The sequence below is a fragment of the Mytilus galloprovincialis genome, chromosome 7 (assembly GCF_965363235.1).
Source record: "Mytilus galloprovincialis chromosome 7, xbMytGall1.hap1.1, whole genome shotgun sequence".
NCBI classification, from domain to species: Eukaryota; Metazoa; Mollusca; class Bivalvia; order Mytilida; family Mytilidae; genus Mytilus; species Mytilus galloprovincialis.
This window is the reverse complement of record NC_134844.1, coordinates 34,224,098-34,241,455: the sequence shown is the minus strand read 5'-3', so window position 1 is coordinate 34,241,455 and position 17,358 is coordinate 34,224,098. Positions and strand designations below refer to the sequence as shown.

The window sequence follows — 17,358 nt, the reverse complement described above, 5'->3', positions numbered from 1 at the left end:
GCTCCCCTTTCCCCTCCCCAAAAAATGAAGTAAATAGTTGCTGCCTAATTCATTTGAAAAGGTCTTCCCGAATCGACTTGGCGTACACAGAAATATTCGCCACTGGTCTTTACTCAAACAACGATTCACGCATAAATGCATGACTAAAAAAAGTGTGAGGTAAATGATACGTTTGTCTAGTATCTCAGATCCGTTAAATAACACTTAAAATAAATTAAAAAAAACGTTACCCTATTCCTTTACCAAATACTACTTGGAGAAGAAATACCATTTGAAACAAACAGAAAAGATAAAAATGTAGTGATCCCATATATCTCAATCCTTTTTTTCGGCTGTAAGCACGCTGCTGCAGCTAACGTTTTCTAATGCGTAATCGAGACATCTCTGGTATATTCAAACTACTACAAATAATAAAAATGGCTTTCATAAAGTAGCAACCACTTAACTTAAAAAAAGGGGGAGGGTTATTTTTTTTTTTATCTGAGTCAGATTTTTTTTCGCGCGTACGTTTTTATTCCTTTTTTTTTCGATGCTGGTGATCAAATACTTTTTTTTTCAATATTTAACACTATAATGTATGGGGAAACTCTTGATTCAGAATAATTTTTTTTTTTATCATGTGTATGACCACTTTTTTTTTTTTATCAAATTGGGGAACGGAATATTTCCATTTCCACCCCACCCCCTTTTGAAGACAAATGGTTGTTCCCTTACCGCTAGAAAAATTGTCCAAAAATTTTGAATTCAGTTCTACGTAATGAGCATTTAAATGACATATAGTTTACAAGTGGGAACACATCTTATGTACAGGTAACTAAACAAGGTGTATAGATGTGAACAAATGTAATGTGAAACCAGTGTACACTACACTAAACTAATTGTAAACATGTTTACTCTACACGGCGTTTGGTGTGAACACGGCCTTAGTCAAATAAATAGGGGACAAATTTGTTTCATCTAAATATCTAAAATTATATATACATCAAATAATAATGGTGCACTATAACGCAATTATACAAAATGCATGCTTATTATATGTAAAACAATATAATTTAATTTAACGTGTTAAAAAACTGAAATTAGTTTTTCAGTCAAGGGGAAAATGAAGGTAGTTCTGGAATTGGAAAACCATCTAGTTAATAATTGAACGTTTATAACTGCATACTAAAATTTCACAAAACCATTAAAAGGAGAATACTTAAAATGTCCATTTTTTTTTTATTTCAGTCACTTTAAAAAAAATATTGAAATAAAGAAGTGATTCTTGAGTAAATTGAAATAGAAGACAAATTAAATCATGACTATGATGTTAAGGTTCAAAACATAGTTAGAAATGCTCGATTAAGCCTTAATTATAATTACAGAACTCTACAATCTGATTTACAATAACAGATCTTGTGTTCACGTGTTGCTAACATAGATCCGACACATTTCGTTCTAAATTTCAAACAAAATCAGCCTTCAGATTTTTCAAAGATATGTATTCTTTGTGAAAAACGGGAACTTCTGAAATACATAAATAACAGAAACTAAATTAGATTTTTGTCAGACCTTAAAAGTAAAATCGCAAAAATACTGAACGATGAGGAGACAAACTGTCCGTCTTTCAAATAAATTGAGTACACCGTTGGAAATTTTAATAGAAAATACTGGTATGTACGTTTCAGAAGGATAACACATTACTTTCTCAGCACGAAGCTTTGTTTATAGGGGGATTCTCGATGAAAAGGATTGAATTGTTTTCTTAATTCAGTTCACTGCGTCCAATTAAGAAAACATATAGATGAATTATTCAAATAGATTTTTCATAATTCTTACATATTATACCAGAAAAATTTTTATATGGATAAAACAAATGCAACATCTTGTATGTAGAAATGTACTGTTAGGAAACATTTTCGCATTTTTATTGTTATATTAATATTAAAACAGATATTTTTAAGTACATGTATAACAGTGCAATGATGTATGCATTAGGTTAATGAACGTCTGCAACTAAAATGTCAATAAGTTGTACCAGTAGGGTGTTAAGTTAAATTGTACCTGAACAAATTCAGTAAATTTGAAATATATCGAAAAATATAGAACTCTGAGTTTTATTATAAAGCCAATAAATAAGTAAAAGATAAATATTAACATTCAATGATTTTTTTTTTTTTATCAAATAAGACAGATTCTCGTATACACAAACATAAAATATAATTAATCATATACTTTTACAAACATGAACCGGTATAATTGATGATTGTGTCCGAGAATAATAGGTCTGAATCTTAAACCAAAAGGGAGAAAATAAGTCATCAAAAGACAAAGAATGACATCAATCATTTTCATTGGTATTCATGAGAGAGAACTGCTCAACTTGTTTAAATATCCGAGTTTTTTTATACAAAAACGTATCAGAGAACATGCTCAACTGGTTGAAATACCTGAGCTCTTTGATACAAAAAAAACTCATCAACAACATCAGACAAGAAGATTAAGCAAAATTTCAATGTCTCAAAATAAGACATGTCATCTGCCTCATTGTCAGAAGTAATCAAATCTTAATTAAACGTATTGTTTACACTTATTCATGTTCATACTATCAGGACACCATAACTAGAAGTAATATTATAATAATTTGTGATATAGGCTGCTGATATATATTGAGTATGATTTGTATAATTTACTGTGTGTCTTATTCCGAATTGTAATACTTTTACTAAATGTCTATGTTTAACGGGAGATGCTTACTCTGTCAATCTATCTTGTCTCGCTCCTTTTTTTGTGTGGGAAAGGGGGGTCATGATGCAACTCCATCAGTTTTTGGGAATTTTAACGCCTTGGTGTGTTACATTTTTATAAGTTTAGAGATTTGAACATTTGTAAACTATTTTTCATCCCGTTTCTGCATTTCTTTCAAAATTCTGCGTATCTTTTTGGTTCATTATTTTTTTCCTGTTAAATTTTATGTTGTTTTATTTTTTTATCTGTATTACTATGGTTTTGTGGGTTTTTTCTACGAATGCATTTTGATAAAGATTTGATTTTTTATTATTTTCTACACAACTCAGCAACACAAATACAGCCAAAACTATAAGCTTCCTTGACCAGTGTCAATAAGTACATTCTTATCGAAATATTATTACGTTTTATGTTCGAAACAAGATGTAACAGCTTCAACAACATACCACGCACAACATGAATCTATATACATGTATAAATATAATAATTTATTTGATCATATACGCAGAGAAGAGAATATAGAACGACAAACAATTGCACATTAATACAGGTTCGTAATTTTAAAATTAAAAGGTTGTCAAATGTTAAACATATTCGTTTGAAATTGATCTTTATTCTTTACTTTTTATTCGATTTTAGTTTGATTGTCTCATTGGTAGCATTTTGGTTTCTTAACTCCAAAGCTAAGGGTGATATCATAATTCCATTGTTAGGAGGCAACTACTTAAAGATAGAAAAAATTATCTAAATTATCTTTAAATTATAATGCTCTCCGTATTGAATGTCGCCTTCCTACAGTATACATTTGAGTGCAACGTATGAGGCTTGTGCAAATAAAACGTGAGTCGCACATACCAATTTCATATAGCAGGTACCTTCTTAGGGAGCAGGAAACTGCTATACATTCCTGAGTTAGCCTGGATGTTTGTCAGATTCATTTTGTCCAGTCATTAGTTTTCTGTTTAATGTTTTGGTATGGTTGTTTTACATATTTTTTATTCTTATTCGTCTTTATTGTCATGGTGCTGTCTTTGCGTTTTTAAAATTGTTGAGTAAGTCACTTCTCTCCTGTAACCGATGTATGTTTGTCAAAAGCATAAATTACTGCATTATAATGATTAACTAAACAATTTATTGATTACTGAAGTTTCATACATATTTGAGTTAATATTATTTTGTTAACTTTATTTATCTACATTTCAGCAATCGTTGATTGTGTGCACAACATTTAAAGATGCATCGAAATGTCTTATGTGGATTTACCGGTAAGTTTATCGAACAAATAGTATTAAAGATCTGTACAGCTTCCTACAAATACTTTACAACAAATTTGTTATGTCACCTAAAAAGATATTTTATCTAAATAACATTAGTTGTATATTCGAAATATTGTAAATATAATTGAACATGGCGTTATCATTTTATTTTCGATCTATAAGTTTGACTGTCCCTCTGGTATCTTTCGCACATTATTTGTCAAAATTAAACCATTATTAGACAATAGCTGCAACAACAAATTAAAAAAAATATATTATGTTATAAGAATAAGACAAATGATAAAATGACAAGAATTAAAACCATGAATATGATAATAGGTCATAATACTAATACAAATACTATTTTACATGTTTGTAGTAATCTTCATGGCTGCAGTATGTATTTTTTATTTATCATTTAAATTATTAAAATATCACATTACATCATTTCATAACACGATTTTCTTGGTGCATGGCACAGGTTTCGTCTGATATAATAACTTTAGTTTTAATTCTTCACGATTACCTCATTAAATTATTTATGTTTTGTTTTTCCGATCAACAAGCTCTTATTTACTGCATGTGCATTCATTTCTTTTTTTAATATATTTTTCTTTGGATTCTATTTTGAGCAATATTTGACTATTGTTATTTTTTCCCCTACAAACTGATGAATGTACAAAGTTGTAGACTCACATGATATTATACTAGTCTACCATTATATCGTTAATTTTTTCATGTTTTCGCATTTCGAGAATACCAAATAATAATGAAAAAGAAAAGAACACACATTAATAAATTAGTTCTTTTAATTTGAAATACTTTTTGTTGTGTATCTGTTATAAGTGAATAAGATTGTTTTATCATCGTTATGGAATTGGTCTAGCAGTGGGAGTGATATTTGATATACAACAAATGTATAAAAAAGATAAAAAAAAACTTTAAATTCGTTTTTTTAATAAAATGAACTTTCGTTTTATGCAACATCCTTTTCAGGGGTTCAGGGGTTTAGGGTTCGTGTTGCTTATACTTTAGTTTGTGTGTCATGTGTACGATTGTCTGTTTATTGTTTTTCATTTTTATCCATGTCGTTGTCAGTTTATTTTCGATTTATGAGTTTAACTGTCCCTCTGGTATCTTCCGTCCCTCTTTTTCAGGTTACTAGAGCAGCTGTTACCAAGATTGTTAATGGTGAAAATGCCGACATAACAGATTGTCCATGGCAAATCTCTCTTCAGAGAAATGAGAACGGTGCAGATTGGGTACATGTTTGCGGTGGGACAATTATAAATGAAAGATGGATTCTATCAGTTGCTCATTGTTTTGAAAACCACTTAACGTAAGCATTTTTACTGACATATTTTAGTTTTCAATAAAAAACTTTAATTGACAATCAGAAGAGTATGTGTAAAATTGTACATGACTATGATATTTTGAAGATAAACATACTACATTTGTATTTATCAAAATTGTAAAATCATGTTAAAGATCCGGATTTACTTAACGATTGATGTAGCTCGTGCCCTATGGGGCCATTTCCTTGAGAAACGTAATTTGCATATATTAATCTATCATATTTATCTAACAGAAAAAAAAGAAACCAGTGTCAGAGGATGCTGAATGTTCAATCCCGTCTCAAGCTAGGGTCAGGTGCTCTGATCGACACCATTGTGTGTTTTTGCAAATCAAAATGTAATCATGAAAATATCAACGTATCTGCATCAAAAATGTATGTTAAGTGTTTATTCGTTGCACAACAGCAAAAAAGTGACCCTATGCTTAATTACCAGAAAATTCAATCATTGGTCACTATAAGTGACCCTATCATATGTTCATACAACCTGTACTGTTAATTCAATATTTACCCGCTACACGAAATGCGGGAAAATACAATTGTAGTTAGTCAAAAAACAAATAATCAATAGAACTTTTAACCTTTTTTTATATTTTTCGTTTTAGAGCAAGCAACTATAGAGTAGCAGCAGGTAGTTCTTTTTTGAGTCAGATGACAGTTTTCAGATCTGTGAAACAGATTGTAGTGGTATGCAGTTTTAGTTGTTGACGATCGTCATACATATATGTAGGAAGTTTAGTAAGGTGTTCATTGTCACTGAACTAGTATATATAGTTTTAGGGGCCAGCTTAAGGACGCCTCTAGGTGCGGAAATTTCTGCTGCATTAAAGACCTGTTGGTGACTTTCTGATGTTGTCTGTTCTATTGTCGGGTTGTTGTCGCTTTGACACATCCCCCATTTCCATTCTCAATTTTATTGTCTTTATTAAAAGAATGTGGAAATGAAAATCATACATGTAAAGAAAAAAAGATCTTGTAAAATTAGATTTCCTCTAAAATATTCGAAACAAAGTTACAATATACAATCAGTTTTAAATCAGAACTTGCAAAAAGTATAACGTAAATAATATTAATATCATATCCAATGTGCAGCTCAAAATCTCAATAAAAATTATCAATGTCGGAGAGTTGTATAATTTTGATTTGAAAATCATTCCAACTGAGTGTCAAAGATAGCAATTAAACGAAAGATGGAAATCAAAGTACATGTTAACAAAACACAATTACAGGGGATGATCACAGGAGCTATGGAAGGGTGAGCAGACACAAGTCAGGAATATGACATTTGTTATACATTCGTTTGATCTGAAAAAGCTTTTGATTTTGCTATTTGATTATGTTCTTTCCGTTTAGAACTTTCTGTGGAATTCGGTATTATTGTTATTTCACTTTTTGTCGTGCTTCTCATGTTTGTACACACAAGGTCTGTTTTATTGTTTTGATTGTTTTTACATTTTGTTCACGTCTACCTATTTATGGATTTATATTCGATATTTGTTACTACAGTTACTTACAAAATTGTATAGTTTCATACATAAATACTTATATACTGATTTTTAAAATACCTGCATGTACATAAATGAGAGTTTTTTTTATATTTATTGGAATGTTCATATGCTATATCTACATATGATGCAACATGATACAAAGTAATATACTTTGACAGAACGACAGACAAGACAGGAAAACAAACAAGCCAATCATTGAAAAATTTATTAATCTTATTTTCAGCACGAAGACTACAAGAAACCATTAGAAAATGACAATGACCTTATGTTGTTGGAACTAGCCACACCGCTCACATTTGGGTCTACCATCAACAAAATCACCTTGGATGACAGTCAAAGCAATGATTTTGTAGGAGATGATTGTAAAGTGTCAGGTTGGGGAAATACTGATAAAGTAGGAGGTTTGTTTATTTTATATCAAGAAAGAGTATTTCACCTCAATAAGCCATATAAAAAGAAGATGTGGTATGATTGCTAATGAGACAGCTATCCACAAAAGACCAAAATGACACAAACATTAACAACATTAGGTAACCGTACGGCCTTCAACAATGAGCAACATGCCTGTTTCTAATAATTATTTCAGTTAGTGAGTAGACAAATGATAGTTCACTTAGTAGATCGGGAACAATAAATTAGTTCTACGAATTCGAATGGCCCTGTACAGTAAATTTAAAGCATTCTTCATCAATTCAAAACTCAATTGCTGAAGATAAACATCAAACGCCATGGTGAATGTTCTATCTTTACAACTGTTTTGGTAAATAAAATAGATAAAAAAAAATAGTTCGGGGTGTGTAAACTTATGCTTACACCTTTCTAGAAAGGAGTCTAAAAAGAAATTAAAACATTTAAAAGTAATTTCAGCAAAAACAAAAACAAACAATGATAATATAATTTTTAGCAATTATGGGAACATAATATATTACGAAGGCAATCATTGTTGAACCTCTGTTTTCTAACAATAACACTTTATATTGGTATTTTGCAGGTGATTCATATCCTGATCGTCTACAAGTAGCACATTTAGCTGTTGTCTCTCAAGAATACTGTTCAACATTCTACTTACCACCACATCACATCATTAATATTGATAGTAAAAAGATTTGTCTTCATGAAAACGGAACAGATGTTTGTGATGTATGTTCAGCCTTATTCTTTTTGTTCTCGAATAGTAGAGTGGTATATACTGAACCTTTCATGTCATATTTGAAATCAGAAACTGACATAGCAATGGACAAAAAAACAAACAATAGTTGAATCAAAATTATTTCTAATAACAACTACTGACAATTACTTAGCAAATTCCTTTTAAAGCAGAGAGACAACCTTTTTAGGTGTGCATTGCCTCAACAATGGGTAGAATAATGTCCGATTTCGTTGCGATAGCAATTTTAAAATTTCAAGTTACCTATCGGTTAGGCAATATTGTTTTGAAGTCAGGGATTTGTTTAATGTTCGATTGTGAAAATAGAAATTATATTGTATAATACTTCAACATTTAATGAAAGGAAAAGACAATAGCATTAATCAAAACACTTTAAACTTTTTGACTAATTGTAAATATTTACAAAATTGAACATTCAAAGAATTGAATGAACAATTTTCAGTCTTTGCATTGTTTACATTGGAGCTCGTAACAAAAATTAAGTAAAGTACGCGTTCATAATTAAATTCTAGATTTCTGAAGGCATATCTGCATATGTGAACAAAAAATTAAACGCGAACACATTAAGTTAAGGTTTATGTTATACAATCTTTAATTTTGTATATTATATTCAGGGAGATAGCGGTGGACCAATGAGTTGTAAAGCTACTGATGGGAATACCAAACTTGTTGGGTTGACATCGTTTGGTCCTGACAACTGTGATGGAAGTGATCCAGGAGTTTACACAAAAGTATCTGCTTTCTTAGATTGGATTAGCAATAAGATGATTATGATTCCTGAAAAAAAAGATGACCCTGTTGACACAAAAGATGAGCAAAACAAGAAAAACAAGAAAAACAGGAAAAACAAGAAGAAAAGGAAGAACAAGAAAAACAAACATAACAAGAAAGGCAAGAAAAATAAAAGAAATTAGAAAAATTGATAATCAATAAAGTTATCCAGTATTTTATCACTAGTTGTTTTTATTGACATTTTTTAATCCTTTCATCATTTTTCCTACACATTTTTGAGTCCGTTAGACATGAAGGTGGGAATATATCAAGCATAAAGCAAAATATAAAAGCGACCAAATAAACCTGTTTACAGTACGATGAAGATCCCTTAACCAAAACTCAAATATAATAATAAGAAGATGGGGTATGATTTCCAATGAGACACCTCACCAAAAGAGACCAAAATGACGCAGAAATCAACAAGTACAGGTCACCGTACGGCCTTCAGCAACTAGCAAAGCCAATTCCGCATAGTCAGCTATAAAATGACCCGAAATTACAATGTAAAATGATTCATACGAGAAAACTAACGGCCGTATTTCTCTGTCCTTTTACGTAGCGATAACAACGAATACGAGGGGACAATCACATGAAATGCTTGCTCATATTTCTGATAGGTCATTGGCAAAGCGTCTTTTTGTATACAAGCAGAAAACATAACTATCAATACGTTATGTGTGGGGATGTTTGTTGTGCACAATGTAAATCCATCAGTGGCAATAAAAATGAGTTAAAAGTTCCTACAGATACGTAAACAAAACTTTTGTTTTCAATATTATTGCTTAAGGTTGATGATCCCTTCTGTAGCCTTGTCGTCTTTTGAAATTTGCGATAATATCAAAACAGCAAAAATAATAATAAGTAGAGAGGCACCCTTTTGTACATATACCAAAGGAATACTTAGTTTAAAGCAAAATGTGTTATTGATTTATTTTATTTAAGAGGGTTTCCACGGAAAAACCAGGCAGTGGATGGATGGCACATGACATTTTGATTTCAATATTTTTTCAACTATATATTTCATATCACAAATTCATTCTTTCTCAAAGTTGAATTTTGTTTTTGTATTAACTGCAACAAATAAAGAGAAAAAAAATACATAAAAAGCACTGAAAATTCATTGAAAAGGGGAGATAACTCTTCATTTTGTACAAAATTTTGTTGCATTATTAGTGAAATTTAAAATCATTTTCTTAGCCATCTACTGTTGATTAAAAAATATCTTTGACATATATATCCTTTGTATGATATAAACATTGCATTGGAACCAAAAATTGAGTGGGAAAAAATTATGTTGTGGCACCCATGCCATATCATAGGATATGTCTGATATTTACTTGGACAGCCTCTTAATAGAAAACTGGGATTAAGGAAGCTTGCTTGTCATGTTTTAGAATTTTGGTCAGATTTTCGGAATTCTCTGCTTTTATTCATTTAAATTCCTTAAAAGAATTTGCCCGCTGACATCCATTTTTCTTTTTATAATTCTTTTACATGTATAATGTTAAACTTTCTGTTACAGTTTTATAAAATTTCAATTATTTTTTAATAGTTGTTGAGGACATGAACTTGACAATATGATAAAGCTATGAAAAGTCAAATATATGAGTAGAAAGGGGAAAGGTTGTGGATTTACATCTCTTCACTGCTGAGCTTATAGATCAAAGAAAACTGCCGATAATTTAGAAGTTTCCATTTAAAGTTATCAGGTGTAATACAAAGCATGTGTCTTTTCGATTTTTTGTTTGTCTCGAATTCGACAGTTAAACATTACAGATTACAAAACCCGTTCTTTGCTTCGTCGAACTTATGAACAAATTGAAATAGCATGTGTCTTTTCGATTTTTTGTTTGTCTCGAATTCGACAGTTAAACATTACAGATTACAAAACCCGTTCTTTGCTTCGTCGAACTTATGAACAAATTGAAATTCACTGAGAGTGTTCTAGAACAGTTTAAGAAATTCGTCATCATAATTGTTGCATCGTATTATAATACTATTGCTGCAAGATGAAAAAGATGAAAAAAGATGTTTGCAGTCTCACAGATATTTAGTTTTTCTAGTATCAATATATAATGAACATCGCCCTAGAGAATATGCATTCATCCGTGTATTGCTTTGAGAAGAATTCTATTATTTTCTTCTTTTTTGTTTTGTAAAAAAGACGCAAAAGATACCAGAGGAAAAGTAAAACTCATTAATCAAAAATAAACTGACAACGCCATGGCTAAAAATGAAAAAGACAAACAGAAAACCAACTATACACAAGAAACAAAAGAGACAATTAAAGACTGAGACACACGAAACTCACCAAAAACTGGGGGTGCTCCGGACGGGTTGGCAGATCCTGCTCCACATAGTGCACCCGTCGTGTTGCTCATGTTATTACAAACATGGTAAATAGTCTAATTCGGTAGGTCACACTCACGAAAAGGGGAGTAAAATGTACTTACGACGTAAGAAACATATTGCATATTATCTGTGAAACGGTCAACCAACCGTGATGGCGTATGTAAAATGTACGCAGAGATGATTTCAACTTCACCATTAGGAACTCTTGGTTTATCACTTCATTGTAATCAGCAACCCTCTATCAAGGAAATTATGTTAGGAAATATATGCGCGGATATATTGTATCAAATTGGAGATATATACTCCGTATGCAGGCGCTGCTGTTATGTTGCTATATATAAATGAATAGTTCACAATTGGAAAGCTGAAATTATCTCCTTTGTCTTAAAGTTTTGTTTTCAACCGACCCTCATTAGCAATTTCTAGATGTAAGTCAAGTTATGAGGCAGAAGTAAGTGTATCTGTTGTATCCTTTATCCCTAGTTCGATTGGATAGATGCGTTCAAGACAATAAGAATCAAAACCAAGGAGTAATCAAAGACTAAAAAAAAACAAAGGACATTTACCTCAACGGTTATAAATGATAAATAAGAAACATCACGAACTCCACTAAAAATCGGGAGTGAAATCAGGTGCTCCGGAAAGGTAAGCATTTCCTGCACCGTATACGGCACCCGTCGTGTTATTTCTTTGTTCAGTTCGGTAATGATGGAAGGTTATTATGACTGAGGAACTAGTCACCACATTTTGAATTATTTAGTGAGAGAATATCACCTTTATAGCGGAAAGTAAAGATAAAGGATATTACTAACTTCTTACTTTTCATCATACAATGTAAGAAGATCCTGTATAAAGTCAGCCAAATATACAAAGGCTTGCAAAATTAAGCTTTTTATGTGGAGTTATTATTATTTAAGTAAACTACTCTGTTATACGACTTAGTACAATGAAAACTTCCTATCTATAATACTAAAATAACGAGGTTCAAGTTGTCAGCCGTCATCGGGTAAAAACGACAAATCAAAGAATTCAACTTTCTATATAGCTTATATAGGACAATGGTGTAGATTAAAAATTACACCACTCCAGACCTTTTTGTTTTCCGCATAATTAATATTGCCAATAATTAACAAGTTCCAGTTCGAATCCTATACCGATACCAATAGTATATGCATCTGTTACCTATTACCTTATATGTACGTTCCGCATCTGACAGGCGCACCACCAAATGGTGTAATTAGGATTTTGCTATATACACGGGTCATAATCACAAGGTTGACACTACTAAATTCAATCATTGTCAAATTGTTCCCTATTGTAGTATTTCAATCAGTAAGACTTTCTAAGAATACAAATTCTAAAAATCTAGACTTAAAATAAGGCATATAGGTACAGTTTTTAATTTGTTAGGGAGCATGACGTAAAACAGCGAATAAAAGAATTCAACTTTATTTATAACTAATATATAGGACAATGCTGTTGATTAAAAAAATACTCCATTCCAGGACCTTTAGTTTTCTAAATAATTAATATTACCAATAATTGATAAGTTCCAGCGACGAGTTCAAACAGAATGATTTTGAAAGCAGAGAAAATTGTGTATCTTATAATCGGCATGACTTTATCAGATGACAATACCAATACTTAAATAAGGCTTGCGCATAGTTATATACTTAATATCACGGGTGTGTTCTAGTGCAATATAAAATAATCAACTCGGCAAATACAGAATAACTCGGCCTTTATTTATTTTTTACCGTAAAAGCTGGCTTTTGATCAAGCCAATATAGGATGTTTTTAGATTGACAGTCATGATAAACACAAATTTAAAGTAAACAGTCGTTTGAAGACGCAGTTTTATTTATTCACCATAAACATGCGGAAACGTTCAGTTTGGCATATATTTCAGGCTGAAGACAGTCACTTTCATTTTATAAACATTTTTTAAGCAGACGGTTGTATTGTTTCAGGTTTGGGCAACAATTAGATTAACACAAAGTCCATCCATGTCATTTCCTGTCAAATGTAGCCTTCATGTACACATCAACTTACCGTTTACCCACGATTCTTATACTTTGTTACATGTCATTTTTTCAACTCGAACCAGGCATATGAATTATGGAAGGGTGAAAAGTAATTGTTCAAGTTTTATATCTTCGCACGATCGGACAGTCGGGTTAAAGATAGGTGTATCATTTTCATTTATATTCATTGAAATAAAATTAACTTTTTAAATAAAACCTTTGTTTGTATATCAATTATGCAATGGTAGTACCTTTCCAATTACTATGTATATTTTGCGTCTAAATATAGATTGTAGGCACTTTATAGTGACAAGAAAGGGTAAAAATATCACCAGAAAATGTAGAAGACATCTGGAAACAGCACCAAGTCATTTGATATTGCAGTTTATAAAGGGTTAGTCTGATTTGGATAGTTCCATTTCAAGGTAAAAATATGATAAGCTCTTGCGAAATGAAAAACAATGTTAACACTGTAATTAATTGATAAAGATATTTAAAAAAAAAAACGTGAATATTTTTGCATTGGCCTTTTTTTTGGGGGGGGGGGGGTCCTTGGCCAGCTGTAGTGGCCTCAATCGCCAAAAGCACTGAACATGTGTAATGACATTGAAATTGTATTTGAAAATAAAATTGAAATCCTGTTGTTAACATTTCTTTGAAATGAAAAAGGGTATACAATTATCTCTTGGATTTAATGTTTGTTTTTTTACACGAATTATTAGATGCATCTTAAGAGTTTTTAGTTTATGTTCAGCTAGGGTTTTGAGCGTATTCACAATCAAATTCATTTAAAATAAAATTAAATGATGATGAATTTTCTGTAGAACAAATCTCTTAATATGCATATTACTCTTTACGAATACATTTTGTCAATATTTGTACATGTATATTTTTTAAATATTTGTAGAAATTCAGGTGACACCTTGTGAAATGTTGTATGTTGGAAAACATTACAAGGAAGCGTTTTCTTATTTTTTTTTAATGATATATTTACATATGGATACATAATTTAACTCATTAAAGTACATTGATGTAATCTGTAGGTGAACATACGCAAGCATGATCTGCTTACCATTTCGAAGCACCTGATAACACACCCGAAGTTCGTGTTGCTCAGTCTTGTAATCCCTATGTTTTGTTTTATTTTGTTTACTGTTGTTTTTGTCTTTATCTTATTCTCTTTTCCGTGATAGCGATGTCAGTTTATTTACCACTAATTAGTTTGATTGTACCTTTTTGTATCTATCGCATCTATAGTACGACGATTGAGATATTCTGAAAGGTTAATATAATTAACTTACATGAATGTTTTGTAAAATTTTGACAGAAACCCTGAATTGTAAATTTCGACTGTTTCTCAAAATTGATAAAAAAAAATGTGGGTTTTTTTTGGTCTAATGAGTCAGTAAATCATTTTATAGTGTGCCTGTGGTAAATTCAGTAAAATCCTTTTTTTATCGTTTTTGGTAAAATATAACTTTAAGAAATTACAAAAACATATATCCGATGGTATACAATGGTATGTGAAGCCTTTTTGTTAAAGGATACAGCACAGCAGAAATCCATCAAACAATATAACTATGTGTTTTAATCAAATGCCGTTCAATTCAAGTATTGATTTATGGTGTGATACTTTGTTATATAACTTTTGAAAACTGGTACAAAATTACAAACATACTTGTAAACCCAAAATCATTAAACGTTAATGTAATTGCTTAAATAGATGTGCTTTTAATATAACAATTCATTCGTGTTCTTTGTAGCTTTTACAACACCATGACATGTATCACAATGAGAAACAAACGTATACAGTCCTAATTAGGTTCGCTGTGACATAAATTTTATAAATCAAGACAATGTCTCGGTCCATTTTTATACGTTGTCAGATTTAAAAATAGATTGTACTCTCTTTTTGTATAACACAATCAACAATAACACCGTAGAAAAACTCCAATGATAACTTTCACAGCAATATATCAAAACTGTTTAAGCTATTTTTCTATATAAAGGATGTCATCTAAATTTCTTTTCCATATCATAAAATTTTGGAAATAATCATATGTATTTTTGGCATTGCACAAGTCATGTCTTCTCTGACTGTTCATGACGTTAAAATACTAAATCCCTGGGATGTGTTTTAGTTAATTTTAGTCTCTGATGCATGATTTTTTATCATTAATTGTTTTTGGCTTTTAACTAGCTGTCAGTAACTGCGAGTACTCTCAAATCGTATTTTCTTGTTAATTCAACCTGTTGATACTGTTTATAATGCTTTTTTGTTATTTTATGTAAATTTTCGCTTCTTCTTACTAAATTTGTATAAACTTCAAGATTATGCCTGCCAATTGATATTTTATGGTGTGTTTTTCTATGTTGTGATGTTATGCTATTGTTTCAGAAAAAGTCAGGAATCTGATGTACAGTAGTTGTCGTTTGTTTATGTAATTTATACATGTTTCTCGTTTCTCGTTTTTTTATATAGATTAGACCGTTGGTTTTCCCGTTTGAATTGTTTTACACTAGTAATTTTGGGATCCTTTATAGCTTGTTATTCGGTGTGAGCCAAGGCTCCGTGTTGAAGGCCGTACATTGACCTATAATGGTTTACTTTTTCATTGTTATTTGGATAGAGAGTTGTCTCATTGCCACTCACACCACATCTTCCTATATCTATATACAAATATTAACAAAATGTATTTGTTTACATGTAATGTGTATACGTGATATATCCAACAGAAAATAAACATAATTCTATTTACTTAATATAAAATTGATAGTAAATATGTTGGACTCAAATCTTGGGTAGGTTCCAAATCTATGGCAGATTCCTAATCTATGACAAATGTGACGTCATGCCATTCCAAATCTATGGCAGATTTTTTACAATCCTTATCTATGGCAAGTTTTGTAATTTCTTAATCTTTTTCGCGTTTTTGTTGTTTCGTAATCTATGAAAAATTTTGTGCAAAACAATGCAGTACATGTATATGACCCATGACTTGTCTTGAACAATTGGAAATATACGACAACGGGAGAATTAATGTGAATAACCATTTCATAATGGTCAACAAAAACATTTCGTAAATGATGAATTCATATAATTTAATACATACTTAAAATTTAAAATGATGCGCCCCGTAAAAAAAACATTTTTTTTATCTGTGCATGGTACAGTTAATACTAAAATTTTTATTTGATTGCAATTCAAAGCAAGTTGGTATCTGGTTATTTGATATATCACTTATTAAACTTCCCCAGTCGCAAATATTCTTTATAACTCCTTTTCTAAAATATCCGGTACTGAAAACAGCGGTGCCCGTATTTATCGCGGGCTTCGGCCGGTACAGCACTTTTTATAGGTCACATCTTACTTTGAACCACCCGCAAATTGTTGTCGAGGGAAATACCTTCATCTGGAATGGTGTTCAAATCTAAAGGTTCCGCCATCTTGAGCGGCGTCGAAGATGTAATGTGGCGCTATTCAATTGTGAAGTTATGAGAAAGATCCGCCATAGATTTGGAGAAGAAAAAAATCAGCCATAGATTTGATTTGTTTGACGTTTGTAACGTCATGTTTACCATAGATTAGGAATCTGCCATAAGTTATTTATAGGTTTCGAGTGAGAATTGGATATCGCTTAGTATCAACTCGGGTTCAATATAATAAAAACCGGGACTCAGCAAGTTTATTACTACTATTTATATTAAATATCGAAAGTTTATATAAAGTGATACCCAATTCTCAAGAGTTGTTAAATAAAGGCAACAGTAGTATACCGCTGTTCGAAATTCATAAATTGATTAAGAAAAAAAACAAATCCGGTTAACAAACTATAACTGAGGGAAACATATTAAACATATTTCTCTTATGGTCAACACTCTCATTGCGTTAAATTAAACTTTCCGAGAATCAATGGTCTTGTCTTTTGCACATACCTGTATGACGTCTTATGTCCTGTTCCGGAGTCAAACTTTTGTATCAGACATTTTAAGATTTTGCATACGATTCAGAATTCAATCAACTTTCACAATTAGAATATTTTCATTTGAAAAATCGTTATAATAATAATTATTAACTTCAACATATTACACAAAAATAGTTTACTTGAGAAAATTTATTAGATTAGTCTGTAATTGAATTAGATATGGAGTTTTGTATATTATTGAAGACATCACATATGTCCGGTGCCGTGGA

The 17,358-nt window shown here is 31.0% G+C and overlaps 1 protein-coding gene across 1 annotated transcript; it reads left to right on the top strand.

The window, feature by feature from the left end:
- Window positions 1-5,146: 5,146 nt before the first annotated feature.
- Window positions 5,147-8,927, top strand: LOC143084186 (fibrinolytic enzyme, isozyme C-like). Its single transcript, XM_076260597.1, has 5 exons — window positions 5,147-5,322; window positions 5,943-6,024; window positions 7,069-7,246; window positions 7,837-7,985; window positions 8,628-8,927. Exons 2-5 carry the CDS (start codon window positions 5,989-5,991, stop codon window positions 8,925-8,927), a joined length of 663 nt encoding a protein of 220 aa, XP_076116712.1. The 5' UTR covers window positions 5,147-5,322; window positions 5,943-5,988.
- Window positions 8,928-17,358: the final 8,431 nt, after the last annotated feature.